Below are 18642 nucleotides of genomic sequence, written 5' to 3'. Positions count from 1 at the left end.
TAGAGTTAGACGGCTTTGCTTTTTTGCCAGATCCTTTTCAGTCACTAACATTGCTGAAAAATCCCTTGACTTTGTGTATACAAGTAAGTCTACATCTCAATACACACACACACACTCTCTGTCTCTCACATATATGCATATATACATATACATGCATATATAGTGTATGTGTATTTTTATGTATATGTATCTGCATATGCATATGTACGTGGACTTTGATACCCTTCATCTACAGCCTTCTGGTTCAATCCTGCAGTTTATTAATACTACTAATTCCAACAAAGCCCATATATTTTCTTTTTTAATCTGGCTTCTTATTTTGTTATCACCTGCTTCTGTCAGTGCTTTCCAAACAGAGACAAAAGCATGCTGTCTTGATGATCTCGCAAAGTGAAGATAAGCCATCAATCAGACAATAGGTTAGGAAGAGAGGAGCAATGTATAACAAGTGTGTCAGAGCAGCCTGTATCACAAATTGTGTTTTAAATAAAATAAATATGTATATTTATAAAAGATCAGTCAGCCTTAAGAAGTGATGTTAAAACATTTTGGGAACAACCATGATTTCGCTGAAAAAATCAGATTTTAGGGTAACCTCATATGAAATTGCATAATATATAATTGTGCAAAGAATCTTTTTATCCTTCATGTTCAGTGGAGCCTATGATTTGCTCTGCAATCACATGCTTTATATTGAAATAATTCTTTTCCCAGAGGATTTTAAAGTTAACAACATTGAACTCAGTTAAGTACCTTATCTAGAAACAAAAGCATGAAGTTAAAAATCCCCCTTATTTTCAATGATTCCTGCCATACTTTTACAGAGTGGATTCAGGTCACATATGGGAGAATATGTTATAATGATTATTTGTGAAAAGATGTTTAATTCAAAGATGTGCCACTCAGTCAACTCTGGAACAGCTTGTGTATAAAGAAATACAGCACATGACTATTCAGTGATGATATTTTGTTAATTAATAGAATAGCTCAGTTTAAATTTCACAGAATGGAAAGAAAAGGATGACACCTTGCTCTGAAATGTTTGTCACTCCCAAAGAGCCAAATTCAGAACAGTGGGTAGAGATTTCTTTTTCTCTCCCTACCTGCCAAATGGGGCAAGCACCCCTATGCAGTGTCTAAAATTTTATCTGAAATGCTGAAGGTGATGTTTCAGAGTCGTTCTGCCTGAACCCTGGGTGTGCCTGGCTGTTTCAGATCGGTTCATAAGGAGCAAACAGGCGAGTTACGTTTGTCTTACTTCTCCTTTGAATCAGTGAAAGAGTTAATTTTAAGGAGAACGTGCAAGAATTATAGTGTATGTGCTAGGGATTAAGGATCAGCTATTATAAATTGTCAATCTATAAGCCACCAGCCACTAGCTCGCATTGAACTTTGACCTTATCTTTATATGTAACAGGAAAGAGCTGTTCTTAGCCCAGACCGGAGGGAACCACTACAGCTGCAGGAGAGCTGGGTAGAGGAAACAGAAACTGTTTATTACATGAGAGATGGACACGATATTTGGTAGAAATAAAGAAGAACATCCAGAGCCCATAAAAGCTGAGGTGCAAGGTAAGTGAAAGAAAATCTGTTCTCATACGCGCGGTTACTTTGGTGTTTTCAAATGTGTAAACACTGAAACACTTGTTCACCCAAGACAACACGGAAAAGGGAAACTGAGAAAGCGAGAAACGTAAGTGAATTTTGTTTAAAGGACTGATCTCAGATAATATTTGTACCTTGACTGTGGGATTTTTCTCAGTTTCTGGGCATTTCTGTGTACTTTTCCAAAAAGTCTGTTTGAACAGGATTCACTGAAGTTGGTGGTGAGGGAGGAAGTCTCCGGATTTAATCTGGTGACATCCCTTCCCCCATGGCTCGGCTCAGGTTTTCCATTTCTCCTCTCTGTAACCCTTCCCTGCCCTCCCTCTCTCTGCTCACAGTTTTCCTTGCCTCCTGGAGAGGGTCACTAAAATTGGGACTCTTCAATAATAGTATTTCTAAATAAAAATGCAGCAGCAGGGGATGCCACCGTGTACCGTTAGAAAGAGGGTTCAGAAGTTAATACAGTAAAAACTGCGGAGTATCCTTCAGAGAGATAGTTTAAAGTGGCTCTCTAGGGATGAACACTTGATCAATCTATTATTTTTACTGCTTTTTTTACTTTACAGGAGTTTTTTTGCTACAGCTACGGGAGAGGTTTGTTGCTGAGAACCCCTATTTAGTTAACATATGCTGTTTTTTTTGTAATATATGTAGTCCAAGAAATGGTAGGCATCTAATACCAATTTTAAAGTCACTTCCCAAGTACGACACTTAAAAAGATGACGATTAAAACTTGCATGACTTTGTTGTTGTTCAGTTTGGTGACTGAATCGGAAAAGACTTTGTTTCAAGTCAGACAAAGTGCTTTGTTATAATTTGCGGTGGTTTTATGCCTTTGAATTTTTTTTTTTCTCAAGATAAAAACTTATTATTGAAACATCTGAAGTTGTTTGCAAACAAACTATTTATCGGACCTGATCTGTATTATGGAATGGTTTATTTGAACAAAGACTGGATATTTCAGTAAATAAAATTATGTATCCAAAATATTCCTTCATCAGTAAGGATGATTCAGTATTTACCATTTATGAAAACTAAAGAGAACCTTGACCTCTTTAAATGTTTTGCTAGCCCTGAGGACTGCTAGTATTTTGGCTCCTTGGTACTCAACACGTACACTGTAAATATGACCCCGTACTTCCAACAGTAGCTGTAATTTAACCCATGCTCTCCTAAGCACTGTACAGCCATGTGATTGTACGAGACTCTGTTGCTATGATAGTTAATAAACTTCCAAACATTTGGAGATTTTACCGTGTCACTTTTGTGTCCTCACATGGTACAGAAAAGTATCATTATTTCTGCTTCAGATAGAAGTCTGAAGCAAAAAAGATACAAGGTCCAGATTTTTAAAGCACTTCAAGCATTTTAGGATGCTGATTGGTACCCAGTGTGATTTACAGAAACTCTTAATTCCCACTAAGATGAATTTTCATCTGAAAACCTCACTAGATGACCCTTTGCTCCATGCTTTTTATACTGCAATTATGCCAGAAATCACACTGAATTACACCAGAAGTTTCAGAAGCTTCATCAAGTCCACAGTGCCTTAAACAGAAGATCACCTTTTTTCCCTGTTTCTCTCTTCCAGCAAAATTATTTTATTGGCCTGTCCTGGAACTTTTTGAGCATCATTATTCAGATAGAGAGGAATAATCTCTAAACAAAATTTTTAGGAGCTGCAAGATGTTCACTGAATTGCAGAAATATCTGCTTTTCTTGAATGACGGGCCCCAAAGCAGAAGATGATAGTTTTACTGGGTCAAAATCCCACAAGACCTCATATGCAGCAGAAGTATTACATTTTCACCGTGGGGAAGGAAGGATTGGTTGCAGCAAGACCACATGCAGCCAGCCCCAAGTCAGTGTTAGCAAAAGGTTTGTTGGGGCATGACCAGCAGCCTATGCTCATTGCACAGATTTACAATCAGAAATGGCATTGGTGGGAGGGTAGGAGCACAAAAGACTACACTCACTACACCGCAGTTGCCCACAGTACTGGAGAAATAGCAGAGCCTACAATCTTCTATCGCCAAATAACAGAAGACTGTAGAAAGGGAAGTGGCAAGACAAGAAACGCTTGTATTTTAGGCATGTAAGAAGACTAAACTTGTTCAGCAGTTAATGTTCAGTAGTCAGCCAAACAAAATCGTCTATCTATTTTGAATATATACTTTCTTAAGATCATAATCCTATTCTCTCTGAAGGTTTCTTATCTTCTGCTAACTTGTGACTTCCTCACTGTCTTCTCAACAACTATTTTTAGTTACTCAAGTTTTGTGCAATTATCTGTATTAAAGGTTAAACCTTGTTCATCTTATACAAAAAATATTATAATTATTGCATTGGAACTTCTTGCATTAGAAAAGCAAGTAAGGTTTGGTTTTCAAGGCTCTTCTAGAATATAATCATAATAATGATGATGATGATGATGATGATGAAAGTCCATCCATTGTGTCAACAATTTTTTATGTTCCTCATGTATTCCAGAACTTTAACCCTAATGAAGTTGTGTGAGTATTCTGGCATACAATATTAGTTGGTTAGCCTGACTGATAATGTATTTTAGGTAAAGCTGACATTTACTCCATATCCTTCCTTTGCATTTGAATGGTTTTTCCTTGTGTCCTTAATGTCATTTGTTTGAAGAAATGGCAAACGTCCTTGTCTTCCTTACCTAAAAACGTCAAAATTCAGAAAATAAATACTCTCTTAGAAAGTAGCCAAAGTCCCTTTGGGATCTCAGAAGGTCTTACAGCAAAACAGTTGTTACCTCCCTGCAACTGCATCAGCTTTGACAAAAATGAATATTTCCATGGGAGGACATTTCTATCTGTTGTAACGGGAGTATTAATAAGAAAGTGTGTCAACATATTCAACACGAAGTTACAAACTAACTGATGAGGAGAATTAAAAGGTCTGAATAGCTTTTTATGCAGAGACAATGTTCAGTGCAGGAATTGTGTGGAAAAGTAGTATGTGATCTTAAATATTCCCTCAGTAGGCATACACACAAAAAAGCAAGTGAGGCTTTTAGTTTAGTATCTGATATGCCTTTGTTCAGCTCTTTAATCCTAGTGACATTCTTTAATTGTTGTTATTCTGTGTGTCAAATGGTAGGTAATGTATTTTTTGCAGGGATTTGATGAGGAACATTTCGTATTCAAACCTCAACAGTATTTATATATTTTCAGTATAATATTCCTACCCTTTATTTGTGTTCAAAACACCAACATTCTGACTGGTGTCACAAAAGCACTCCCAAAATGACACTACATTATGTTGTGTAATTTAATTAATGAAATTTTTACTGGAATTCATTTAGCCTGAAGTTAAAACTGATGTACTGAAGGCCAATGCAAGTCATATAACCTATAAAATATGTTTGTTTCTGATAAGCTCTAGCTTTTCCTGGCATGAGTAAAAGGGTTTAAATGTATCACTTTAAAATCTGAGTGCAGAAAAGAAAGGTTCAACTTTATTTAATTCCTGATATTTAGCAAATTACATTCCAGCAATCTCATTTTCTTATAGTAATCTCATACAGCAATATTCATGCAGAATATTACTACTGCCACATTTTTGAGTAGGTCATATTTTTGTTAACCAAAACTCCAACATAATTATATGCTATTACAAATCTTGACTTACACCCATAGTATGTCTGCCTATATGAAGCCTATGCCCTAAGGAAAATTGTCCTGTAACATGCCCCTCACCTAAATGAATGGATACTGGTATCTCCTTTTTGTTTATAGGTCAGTTGCCCACTTGGTTGCAAGGGATACTTCTCCGAAATGGCCCAGGGATACACACAATAGGGGACACCAAGTATAACCACTGGTTTGATGGCTTGGCTCTGCTGCATAGCTTTACATTCAAAAATGGTAAGTTTTTGCACATCAGATTAAAAAAAGCTCAACCACCCAAATCTTGGTGCCTTATGTTGCTAATTCTATTTTGAGTTTGATTAGCGTTAGAATGGTGCAGGTTTCGTCTGCAGAGCGGCATGTGTGGTGAGGTGGTAACCGCTTTGGGGAAAGTCTCTCCAAACATACACTCACACCTCACTCTCCACAGCAGCAGCAGGAGTATCTCTGCAGGGCTGTTATCAGAGATAGATTATGTTGTCCTTTTTTCTGGAGTACCAAAGTTCAATATTGTCTGCGTGGCAGGATAACCTGCAACCAGCGCGGAGCAGGTCACTGCAGGGCAGCCTTTGCCTTCCACCCGGAGCAAGAAAACCTCTATTGTTTCAAACTGGATCAACCAAAAGTACTGTAATATCTGGAGGTTTTCCTGTTGTGGATGAACAACCTAGTTTCAGGGAAGACTAACATTCCCCGTTTGGGATTTGGTTGCAGCTATAACAGCTGCCAGGAGAGAAACTGGGCCACTGTGTCACTTCACATACCAAACCTCGTTTATGTATACTTGACACCCCTACAAGCAGTCCTCCTACTTGTCGTCCTTATGGAGGGAAAATAGGCAGCTCCTCTATCTGAAACAATTTATTTTTTGTTTTCAGTTAAAGCATTTTTTATCAGTTCAGCTGTTTTACAGTGTGAGGCAGGATGTTGTACACCTAGATTCTTGCTGCAAAAAGCATGTATCTGTAAAAGAACTGGGTTTTACTCCTGTCATCCTCCATTCCTAGTGTTCACTTTTTAGTTTCTGTTTCTGTGATTGGAGGCATTTAATGCAACTGCAGGATCTCTTTGCCTGTCCAGCTCTACATCCTTACCAAAATAACCTATAAAGAAATGACCAGTGTTTTTTAAATTGCCAGTATATTTTACTTACCTAAAGCAAACAGAGCTCAGTTAGTTCAAGTATAGTGGTCCATTAAATTGGTTAGGATAGACATTGATTCCTTCAAGCAATTTGTTACTCTCATAACTAAATTTTGCCAATACAGGAGATTTATCACCACCCACACATTGATGCATAATTAATAATTTTTACACAGATTGTTTTCGTTTACTGGAAGAGTTTATCCAAATCCCTCCTTTCCCCTCCCAAGTCCCCCAGTATTGTCTAAATGTGTGTCCTGGTTTCAGCTAGGACAGAGTTAATTTTCTTCCTAGTAGCTGGTATAGTGCTGTGCTTTGGATTTAGTATGAGAACAATGTTGATAACACACTGATGGTTTTAGTTGTTGCTAAGTAGTGTCCATACTAAGTCAAGGATTTTTCAGCTTCTCATGCCCAGCCAGCAAGAAGGCTGGAGGGGCACAAGAAGCTGGGAGGGGACACTGCCAGGACAGCTGACCCAAACTGGCCAAAGAGCTATTCCATACCATATGACATCATGCCCAGTATATAAACTGGGGGAGCTGGCTGGGAGGGGCGGATCGCGGCTCAGGAACTAACTGGGCATTGGTCAACGAGTGGTGAGCAGTTGCATTGTGCACCACTTGCTTTGTATAGTTTAATTCTTTTAGTATTACTATTGTCATATTATTATTATCATTATCATTGTTTTTGATTCCTTTCTGTCCTATTAAACTGTCTTTACCTCAACTCACGAGGTTTTTTTTTCCTGATTCTCTCCCCCATCCCAGGGGTGGGGGGGAGTGAGTGAGCGGCTGCGTGGTGCTTAGCTGCCGGCTGGGGTTAAACCACGACACTGTGTCAGGAATGAAGGAAGCTAGACAAATTGTTATCAATCTCAGCAGCCACAAGAGCAGTCCTGGGTTCCTGAGAGAGCTGAAAAAGCATTCCAAAACAGGGATTTAGGGGCATTGTCGGTTTCATTGCGAACTTTTCTTAGCTAAAGGACATCTGCTTGAGAAACTCTTTCTCTGACTATGCTAATTTTCTAAAGAACTCAGTATGAAATGTGATTGAAACCTGTTTGGCCTTTGTCAGGTGAAGTTTACTACAGAAGTAAGTATCTCCGAAGTGACACATACAACTGCAATATAGAAGCAAACCGAATCGTGGTGTCTGAGTTTGGAACTATGGCTTATCCAGATCCATGCAAAAACATATTTGCCAAGTAAGCAATGCTTTTTCCAGCAAGATTCTTCTATCTATCTACTTCTCTCTCCAGCACAGATGTCTTTCTGTTTACCCTTGACACATATTTACAAATACAAAATTTGTTTTGTAAATTTACAATTGCTAAATATTGAAAAGGCCAAGAGATATGTCCAGCACTGTACTCTCTATGGGTTATTCTAAGGCAAATATTTTAAATTCCTTTTATCAGCAATATTGGCTGTTTTATTCACTATTGCAAGTAGATTTTGTTGTAATTTTGAAAAAAACAAATATTTTCTTTTTCAAGTGTTCTGCAGAAGTTTATAAAAATGATATTCTGTAAGGGGAGAAGCAGCAAGAAAGGAAAAGATTAAGAGATGGGGAAGGAATTAATGCAAAGTTTATTCAACGAAAAGAAGAAAAGCATCAACCACTTCAAAAACAATCAGAAAAACTTCTGGATTAAAGACCACTTTTACAAAAAAAAAGAAAGTGATAAAAAATTTCCTTTGTTTCTTGAGTCACGTGCAGTGCTTTGAAGCACTGCACCCATAGGCCTGAGCTAATCTTATGTTCAAAATCAGAAGCACTTGGGATCACTGCCGTTAGAAAGGATGATAGGCTGTATATGAGGGGCAAGGTGTAAGCCATCATGTTATCACCTGTCTTGTAAAACTGGCTGTGGATGTTCCCTGACAAATGCAAGTAGCTTACCCACCTCTTCTTCCTGTCTGAACTACCTCTAGTGACCTTGAATTTGGTATTTGGTAAGAGCACGTGCGTGGATAGTTATTGCAAAATAGTCGATATGTTGTAAGTTGTTACCCTGAGATAAAATGCTTTTCTTCCCTTTTCCAGCACATAGGGTAACACTGGCATTTTAAGTTTGAAAGGGATATAAGCAAATTTGTCTTGGCTTCAAGTGAATATGATAAAATCCTACACTAATAAGGAAAACTGTCAAGCCCACATGTGAAGTTGAATCTTCTTTGAAATCATAATTGTGATACAGGATAACACCGGGAACAAAAATATTCCATCAGGGAGTATATGAATCCGTCTATTTTACAAAGGCATACCGTGAAAAACCTACCAGGTTTTAGGTAGAAACTGTTAGGCCAAATTCTCACAAGGTACGCGCAGGAGAGGGTGTAATCAGCCCACCCTGATGAACCAGTGCCTATGTTACAGCTGACAGCAGGACTGGACCTGGATGCCCATTTGTGTACGGAAGAACAGTTGCATGCATGTCCTTAACCTTCGCCCAGGCCAAGGGTGTTGAAGAAGTCCATCTCCTCTGCTTTTCCACCTCTCCACGGAGGCAGCGTAGGAGCTGCCAGGGGAGGGCACAGGAGGGGAGGGACAGACCCAGCTCCCTGAGCCTGCTGCTGCGCACAGCCCGCACTGCTCGCGTGACTTCTGCTTTGCACGGGGTAAAAGCTAGTACAGCTTCTGCTGCTCTAATGAACTGATGATACGAAATTTCCCTCTGTACAGGGCATTCTCGTATTTGTCTCACACCATTCCTGAGTTCACAGACAACTGCCTGATCAACATTATGAAAACTGGGGATGATTTTTATGCTACCAGTGAGACTAACTTCATCAGGAAAATTAATCCGCAGACTCTGGAGACGTTAGAGAAGGTATAAACGACTGTCTGTCATTCTGGTTCCTCATCTGCTAATGAATAAAGTTTCAGGCTGACTCATAAGGATCCTTTAACATGTGCAAGACACAAAACTGGAAAGATACTTTTCTTCTTCTACTATCCCTTACTTTTGAAATCATGGTAAAGTGAAATAGTGAAAATACCAGATCTTTTAAGAACTCATGAGTTCCAAATTAAATCCCAGGTAGACTGGGAAAAGCTGGGCTTTGAGCAATTTCACTTGTACATAATCTAGCAAGACTGCAGGAATAATACCACTTATCATGCTTATGACATAATTATTTTGGATGATTTCCATTATTATGCATCTGTAGTTATCAAGTGATTTACATAATTAACAGTTCAGTAGGTCAGTTATATGACAACTTTTCAAGTACCTTATGCAAGATATTACTTAAATATTAAAATGAAATCTCGACATATTGAAATATACAATGAGTTTCTTCTAGCATGCAGTACAGTTTGACTACAATTTCCAAGCTTTAAATCAAATAGAAATCTTTTTTCTCCAGAAGATTGCTAGGCTCATAGCCCTATTAAATAAACTGCTTTCAGGATGAAATGGGCATTTGCAGAGTAACTTCTTTAGACAATCCTCCCGTTGCGTTATGTGGCTGCAAGGGAGAGGTGAACGTAATTCAGATTCTGTAACTTGTTTTAGCCTTGAATTAGGAAATCATTTGAGTACCTACATAAGTCATTTGGCTTAATTGTTTAAATTTCAAGGCCTTTTGAAAATGGGGTACCAATAAAAGGCTGCCAGTGCTAAAAAGCTGGTAGATTTGTGGTGTTAGCTGAGATCAATTTTAATTCTCTTACACATCTCTAAAATCTCCTATTGTATCATTTTCCAGGTTGACTACAGCAAATACATAGCTATAAATATGGCAACTTCTCACCCGCACTATGACAGTGCTGGAAATACTCTCAACATGGGTACTTCAATAGTTGATAAAGGGAAGACAAAATACGTTCTATTTAAGATTCCTCCCTCTGTGCCAGGTAAGATATGTCTTTTACCAGTATTTTCTAGAAACTTGTTAGCAATTTCTGTTCTTCTGAGGTTAAGGGGTGGTGACACAGCTCTTCTAGAAACCGATGGCGTTCATTTTCTTAATTTTAACTTATTGTGAACTTAATGTTAACTGCTTAGCCTGTCTAGGCATGTGCTATTACAAAGGTTCATCCTGAATACTGTGTAAACAGGGTATTTCAGGATGAAGAACCTTGCTTTTAGAAGAATTCTACTTTGAATATTACTAGAGTGAACTAAGTCTTTTAGAAGAATTTCCATACCCTGTATTGTGATGCGTAGAGGGAGGATGAACAGAAACAATTTTATCTACAGGGCAGTATATATAATTTGAAGTCATAAATTTTAATTTTCTTTATAAACGAAAATGCTCTAAAATGCTGATACTGTGATTATAGGGAAGCATCATACCAAATAATACCTAATATAGAGTTAATTCCTCTCTACCTGGCCTACACTACGCCTTGCTGAAATACTGTCCTTTGTTCACAGACCAAATCACTTGCTCTTTTTCCTTCACAACAATGTTTTTTTTTGTGGTGTTGTTTAAAATCAGCTGCTAATGTGATGGCTGTCCTCTTGGTTGAACAATCAAGAGGCCTTCCACACCTGAAAATGTTTGTAATTTCAGCTGGGGCTCAAACAAAGTCAGTATAGATCAAACAGGAACATCTCCTTAGAAGTTCAAAAACATGGGGGCATTTGAACCCCCTTGTAAAGCTGCCGATTTAATTGAACGTCTTTCTCCTCTGTGCTGGAACTTCTGAAGATAGTACCCAGTGGAATCAAATACTAAGACAAGGGGGCTCTGTCTAAATGGATCCGGCATTGTGATATTACTGCGTTGCTTCACTCAGATGCAAACTTCTATGCTAATTCTGCAGGAGGAAACAAACCACTTTTGTAACAGGAAAATGCAAATAAAACTGAGAGGAATCTGTTCTTTCCTAATTCATGCATTGGAGAAATCTAAGCACAAGATTGGATTGGAATTTATTATAAATATAATTTCATTTTTTATCATTTATGTTCAGAAAAAGAAAAGAAGAAATCTTGTTTTAAACATCTGGAAGTGATGTGCTCCATCCCTTCTCGCTCTCTGCTCCACCCAAGCTACTACCATAGCTTTGGAATCACAGAAAATTACATTGTCTTCATAGAGCAGCCATTCAAACTGGATATTGTCAAAATGGCAACTGCTTACGTCCGCGGTGTGAACTGGGCTTCCTGCCTTGCCTATCATAAGGAAGATAAGGTATTTTTCCTAATGCTGAGCAATGGAGTCAGCCAGGCCAGTGACCTCTTCCACACTGTTCTGTTTTTCATCTGGTTCATTAATTTCAGTAATCCTTCACTTTTTTCCAACCCTTGACTTGCATGTTGCATACTTGTTTTAGAAGTTGTATTTTTTTGAATACTATCTGCCATCTCCAGAAATTTCACAAATAAATATCTGATGCTGAAGTGCTTGAGAAAGAGGATAGTTTGGCATTGTGAGAAATATTATGAGCTAGCAGAGAAATTCAAAACCACACTAGCATCCCAGACACATACAGTTGCTCCTGGTCCAAACAAAATACTGTATATTGTGGATGAGATCTGCTCTAGATCCATTGCATCAGATAGCAGAGCCAGACTGGTGGAAAAGCCTGCATGGAACAAAAGGAGAGTCTTTCACTGTGGCAACTGAGGAAAAAACCTGTTTTCTGAGGACCTTATTTCCACATGCTCTGGCCATCAATAAGTGGGGCATGCAGGGGTGGAGGGCACCAGCACAGAGCACTACAGAGACTCTGGACTAAGGCAGATTTATTTAACTGAAAAATAGAGCAGGGGATTTTCCAGGTTTTACCAGAAAACTTCAATCCTCAGCCTAGCCCACATAGTAATTTGCAACACTAAAATGAGTTTAAAGCACTTCCACACTCATTTTACTCCTGCATGTTTTGGTCTTCAGGTTGGAATCTCTTGTCTCCTAGCAGCAAATTCTGAGTTCTTAATATGCTTCAGTAGAAACAGACACTACATTAGAATGTTGATGGCTACCATTAGAAAACAGTTTCCTAAATAACTATTTGCTGATCATTAATGGTTTTAAATTATGTTTCCTATCTTTCAGACTTGGTTTCACTTTGTAGACAAGAAGACTAAAAAAGAAGTATCCACCAAGTTTTATTCCGATGCTATGGTGTTTTTTCACCATATAAATGCTTATGAAGAGGATGGCCACATTATTTTTGATATTATTGCCTATACAGACAATAGCTTATATGATATGTTCTATTTAAAAAACCTGAGTAAAGACTTTGAAGAGAACAAGCTTACCTCCATACCAGCCTGCAAACGATTTGTTGTTCCTCTGCAGTATGACAAGGTAGAAAGAAAAAGGCTTTTTAATCTGTTCTCTGATCAGTAATTTAAAATACATCAGTGCAAATAATGGGTGAATTATTAGTTGCCAGCCCTTATGTGCAAATTTCTGATTCTTTAAAAATAACATATACACAAAGTGCGCAGGAGTTTTGTTTTGTGTATGTATTGTGAGAAATGGCAATGAGCAGCTGGACATACAGTTACATGGATCTAGGTTCTGATACCATCCATTAGGAGAACAGGGCTATTGAGCACATGTAATTTCCTTACCAGTGAGATTATTTGTAAAACGCTATCAAATACGAGCAGATATATCAACTTGGCTGTTGACTGGAAGGGCACGCATGAGGTTTTGCACAATCTGTTTCTTCCACTTTACTGGAAGCCACTAATACATGCACGCTCCCAACTGTTGGAATGGTTTTATTAAAATTAGAAGATTTCATTTAAGTGTGAGATCTACGAGGAAGAGAAAGATTTTATCTTTCAGTTTAATTTAAAACATCATTTTACATCATTGTTTGCAGGGAAGATTTTATACTGCCCAGCAACTTGGGCAAGTTTCTGCCTGATACATTTGGAATGGATAATACTTTTTCTTTCTACATCCTAGAATCTTGCTGCTTTGTTCATGTCTCAAAAACAGTTATGCAGCAAGGACAAAGGATGTGTCGGATCACACCAGCTGTCCAAACTACCCTGCAATCTTAAGAATTCAGCAATAGCGTATTAAAAACAAGAGTGCATTACACCTGTTTTTGCACTTGATTTATAGCAGGTGCAAAAACCCTAACCTTGGTGACTTTTAGTGGGAATTTGATACCTAATTCCTTGAAACTCATCTTCATTAATTAAATTCACAAACTATGTAATCCATTTGTTGTGCTTCTGGAACATAGCCATGTCTATCTAAACCTTTCTAAAGGCTCGGTGTGATTCAAAATGATTACGATATATTAAAATCCTCTGAGTTTAACAAGATTTCTAATGAAAAGGTCAAAATCTAATGTTACAAGATAAACACCGTAAGAAGGAACTTCTTGAAGCTGGATTATTTGTTTAATGCCAAAATTGTCTATATTAATATCAAACCTGATGAAAGATCTAAATTAGAAGCATATTCTTAGAGACACATTACTTTTTCAGCATATGTCTCTTTCAGGATGCTGAAGTAGGTTCTAATTTAGTCACACTTCCATCTACTGCAACTGCTGTAAAAGAGAAAGATGGCAGCATCTATTGCCAACCTGAAATACTGTGTTCAGGTGAGAGATATCCATTATACAAATCTCAAATATGTTCTCTTAAACACACATAGGTGCATTCTAATAATGCCTAATAGCTGTTCATATATGTAAGATCTTTATAAAGCTAAGAGAAATGAAACTTTTAATTAATATATTTAGTATAGATATTGACAAAATCTTTCTCTTCTTTACTTCCCTCCTCTGGGTCTATCCAGTAATATATGACCCTGAACCTCTCAGATATGTATTTATCAAGACTGAAATCCTTTAAAGGTCTGACGTTACATCAGTTTTATATTAATATAGGATCCGAAGTCTGATCTTACAACTATTAATATGGCTTGCAAATCTACCTGTTACAAGAGTAATTTTAGTTAAATAGGCCTGTTATAAATAGTAACTTCAGTTATTGCTGTATTTTATAAAGATTGCCTTTGAAAGTGGATTTTTAAACTTTTTTCAGGGGATAATAACAGGAATATATAAAGAGTATATGTTCACCTAAAGTGAAAGTCATGTCTTAGAATGGTAGCCTCCAATTATATCTCAGATGTTCACAGCTCATGTATTTATGAAGAAAGAAAAAAAAAAAAACAACACCCCCCCCCCCCCCCCAGTAAGTTCCAGTATAATGAGTCCTTAAGAATGAAAAAATGTGATTTTTGAACTAAGAACCCTGGCTTAATTATGTTGTGTTAATATGTATCTTCAGCTTTTTAGAAATTCAGACATACAAAATCTATGCAACACCTGTTTTAAATACTGCCAATGTTTTTCTCAGGGCAAAACTTCCTGAAGATTGGCATATGTAAATGTACATTTGAGTTACTTTTCTTCTCTTGTTCCTAAGTCTTGAACTTTATTTCACCCAGGGATAGAACTGCCTCGCATCAACTATGACCATAATGGCAAAAAATACAAGTACGTCTTTGCAACGGAAGTCCAGTGGAGTCCAGTTCCTACAAAGGTATAATTAACATTTACAAAGTCAGAAACTGTATTTATAGAACACAAATCAAATTTAAGCAGTTATAAGTAGACCATGCTTTACTAGTTTGGCCCCAAATATAGCCTAATCTGCATTCATACATGCAAATTCAAAGTGTGTGGTTCTGAGGCCAGAAACTGAACTCTTTTTTTCAACATCAAGTTAAAGCTTCTAAATGATGACATGCAGTTGGATACTATGTTCATAAACTTCAGCATTTGAAAGCAGGGAGATGAAAAGTTGGACGTATACGTTAGCTTACTTGTATGATTAAAAGAGCCTCACTGGGCCAAACTATGGAAACAATATATCTTCATTTTACTAGTTGAAAATCTGGAACGTTATTATCAGCTGTTAAAAACATGTAGTTCCATAGGCAGCAGAACAAATGCTTTCTTACAGATGTGACTTGAGATTGGATTCTTGAGTATTCAATAGTGTATGTGTTTCTGTCAAAACTTTTCCCATTGGTGGGTCGTTCACATGCAAAGAAACATGAAATGCCTAAATTCTTAAAAGGGTAAGCTCATGTTGTACCATTTCCCTCATAAAGTATTAATAAACTCAGGCTTCTTTATCCAGCTTTATATTTCCACAAAGTCTCTTGAACACAATAATTACTGAGACCCTCACTTTTCTGCTAAATTGGGCTGAACTTCTGTAATGTGCCACGAGCTACAAAGGAAAGAGTAGGAAAAAGAAGTACTAGACAGACATACATCTGTAATATTTTTTCCCTTTAGGAAACCTAACTAAAAAAATAAGTCATTGCAACAGTATCTAATCAATTAAAAATATTAAAACAATATCTAATTTTTCAGAAACCTTTATCTTTTGCTAGCTATTTCTGTATTAGAGGGTAGCAAATGCTTCATTTGTGTATGCATGATGCCAACTTTTCAGGAGACAGCCTAGAGTACAAACAGATTAACATGAAAAGTGTTAATAGTTGAAGGTAAGAGTATTGTACAGACAAACTCACTCTTTATAATTCTTGTTCTGTGACTATAAGGCAGCGCAAATTGAGTTCACTGTTGGTTCTTGCGTATAATTACCACAACTGATTACAAAATAAAGCTGGATTTCTGCATGATGCAAGAAAATTTATTGCAGCACATCTGACAGTAGCTCAAACAAATCTGCAAGTTTGTGATTTCCAGTGTAGATAATCCCTGCTTGACTTAAATATAATAAAAAATGCTGTTAGAAGATTTTTTTTTTTTCACATCAGTTGCTCTTTAATGAATGCAGGCACAACCACCATGTATAATCCTTAGGTAAAGTCTGTCAGCGAAATTGCTGTCATCTTGGTTAGAAGGGAGAATTCTTCCAAATTCTTCCTCCCGTAATTTGAATAGTTTCCTTTTTGTGTAAACATATTTTTTGACTAAAGGTCAAAAGTGAAAAGACTATAACTGCATCTGTATGGGTAGAGAAAAGGCCTTAATAGAATTGAACTGAAAATGCCATGCATCCCCACTGGCGATTGGTTTGGTCAGGCACTTGACCCAACCAAGTCAATCTCATTTCAATGAGATGAAAATCTGTACTCTGTTCCTTCAGTAAATACCAGTATCTGTGTGGAATTCTTGCCCCATTGGTTTAATCTTTACACATCACTATTAATAGCCTTTGTTCTGGCATATATACCCGACTGAACAACAGAAGGCCTTGAGAAATATTGAGGTCACAATAAAAGGAAAATAATTCACAGAATTAGAAAATGGAAGGTTTAAATTCTGTTTCCTGCTTTACTACAGAATCGCAGTGATTTGGCGCAAGTCTTAACACTTAAATGTTCTCGGCCTTGGACTCTTCCTCTGTATAGTGAGGGCATTATTTATAGTGAAGGTTCTCTCATGATCTGTCGGTATTTGTAAAATACTTAAAGCCCATAAATGAAAGGTGCAATTGTAATCTAATTAAATGAAATTAAAAGAACATTGTGTGATTATGCAGCCACTAAATGTCACTCCAAAGTTCAACATTTCCCAGGTGTTTCCTTCTTGTGATGACACATGCCTTGTTGCTTGTTGACTCTTAGCATTGCTCCCCCATGCCAGCAGTCTGTTCATGTTGTACCTTTGGAATAAACCACTGTCTTGGTCACCGACATTTTTCTTTTCTGGTCACAACAATTTAGATTGTAAAATTTAATACCCAGACAAAGGAAATGCTCCACTGGGAAGAGGACCACTGCTGGCCATCTGAGCCCATTTTCGTTCCCAGCCCTGATGCAAAAGAAGAGGATGATGGTAAAATAATGACAACATTCTGAAAGCTGGGGTTACATGAGTTTTGCATTAAATCTTACAAGTTTCATTGTTTTTAGTCAAGAAAGCTGGGTTGATGCTTCCACTGTGAGATTAAAATTAGCACCAGCCATTTTACTCCTGCAGACAAAAAAACCAAAGCAACAATAGGGTAAAAACAGCTTGTGTAATGTGCCAAGGTAGCCATAAACAATAAAACCAATGCTTAGGGCTTTCCAGAGAGCCACTTGGAGCTGGATTTATCAATAGTTTGGAGCAGCTGAAGCTGTGGGAAGTCAGTGTTGTTACAGATGAGAACGTGAAGTGGCACTGCAAGTATCCCTGTGATCTCGATCAGTTCTGTTCTCAGGTGACTCCTTGCAAAGGCAAATGGCAAATAGCTGAAAGGATGAGTCCCAAAACTGCCAGGCACACAATTCAGTGTTGGTTTGCTTTTTTCATTCCCCATGAACTGCAGGCAGACCAGAAAAAAGCACAGAAGAGAAGCATTCCTTAGTTCTTTAGCACTCTCAGTAGACTTCTTGATCTAGTAAGCACTTTCAGTTTGTATCCTAAAATTCTTAGGAAACAAGAATTATTTCCCGACAGTGTTATCTTTTCTGCTTGGTGTAACTAGTATGTGCTTCTAATTCTTCATTTGTATGTCACAGGCATTGTTCTGACCTGCATTCTGATGTCTGATCCAAAGGAAGCACCCTTCCTACTTGTCTTGGATGCCAAAACATTCAAAGAATTGGGCCGAGCCACAGTAGATGTAGAAATGCACCTGGACCTGCATGGAATGTTTATACCACAGAAAGATTTGAAGGCTGAGACTGAGTAAAATGCTCTTTATCCTATTATACAGACTGAGACAACCTTCTACTGAATGTGGGATAATATCATTCAGGAACAACCTTATCTTATGACAAGAAATGACTAAATATAATATCTTCAATAACTATATATAATCTCTTATAAGAGATAGCAGTAACTTCCATTACAAATAATTATATGCACAACTGGTACATAACTATTTCAAAAGAAGCATGATCAGTGTTAAGTGCTAATGTTGTATACAACTCATGGGGCAGGGAATAGGAGACAAAAGTAACAAGAAATGTTTTATTTGAGTAGAATATAGCTTTCTGAGCAAATGAAGTACTGTCTTTACAGGGCGATGCATGGCATGAGTCACATATGTCTGCAGGTCATGTAACTTTCATGGACTGTTTCAAGACTGCAGCTCATGATGAAAGTTGTCTCCTGCCAGAAAACCTCACATTAAATTCTCTGCTATGATACTAATAATTCATGGCAATGCATTCTCTTGGTGCTTGATTTCTTAAACTCCACCATAACCAAAGTATTACATAGAGGTGCTACAAGTTTCTAATTTAGACCCTAAAAAAACCTGCTTTGCTAATAATTTCATGGTGTATTTTCCCTTTCATGTTGACAAAAACAAGTAACTTGAAATAGAATATAT

The 18642-nt window shown here is 37.5% G+C and overlaps 1 protein-coding gene across 1 annotated transcript; it reads left to right on the top strand.

The window, feature by feature from the left end:
- Window positions 1-1493: 1493 nt before the first annotated feature.
- Window positions 1494-18642, top strand: BCO1 (beta-carotene oxygenase 1). The gene is made up of 11 exons (XM_050904081.1): window positions 1494-1572; window positions 5364-5492; window positions 7476-7605; window positions 9087-9234; window positions 10115-10262; window positions 11328-11548; window positions 12413-12667; window positions 13829-13931; window positions 14786-14880; window positions 17045-17156; window positions 17825-18642. The coding sequence occupies exons 1-11, from the start codon at window positions 1509-1511 to the stop codon at window positions 17995-17997; spliced, it is 1578 nt and encodes a 525-aa protein (XP_050760038.1). The 5' UTR covers window positions 1494-1508; the 3' UTR covers window positions 17998-18642.

The sequence above is a fragment of the Gymnogyps californianus genome, chromosome 12, assembly GCF_018139145.2.
Source record: "Gymnogyps californianus isolate 813 chromosome 12, ASM1813914v2, whole genome shotgun sequence".
Taxonomy (NCBI): domain Eukaryota; kingdom Metazoa; phylum Chordata; class Aves; order Accipitriformes; family Cathartidae; genus Gymnogyps; species Gymnogyps californianus.
Note: the sequence above shows the minus strand (reverse complement) of the source record. Positions and strands in the feature narration are given on the sequence as shown.

What these genes read in the sequence shown, in the direction of transcription:
- BCO1 (XM_050904081.1), top strand. Translation starts at nt 1,509, where the DNA reads ATGGACACGATATTTGGTAGAAATAAAGAAGAACATCCAGAGCCCATA. An exon ending in GATTCCTCCCTCTGTGCCAG is followed by an intron (nt 10,263 to 11,327) that starts GTAAGATATGTC and finishes ATTTATGTTCAG; the next exon opens with AAAAAGAAAAGAAGAAATCT. An exon ending in GGAGTCCAGTTCCTACAAAG is followed by an intron (nt 14,881 to 17,044) that starts GTATAATTAACA and finishes ACAACAATTTAG; the next exon opens with ATTGTAAAATTTAATACCCA.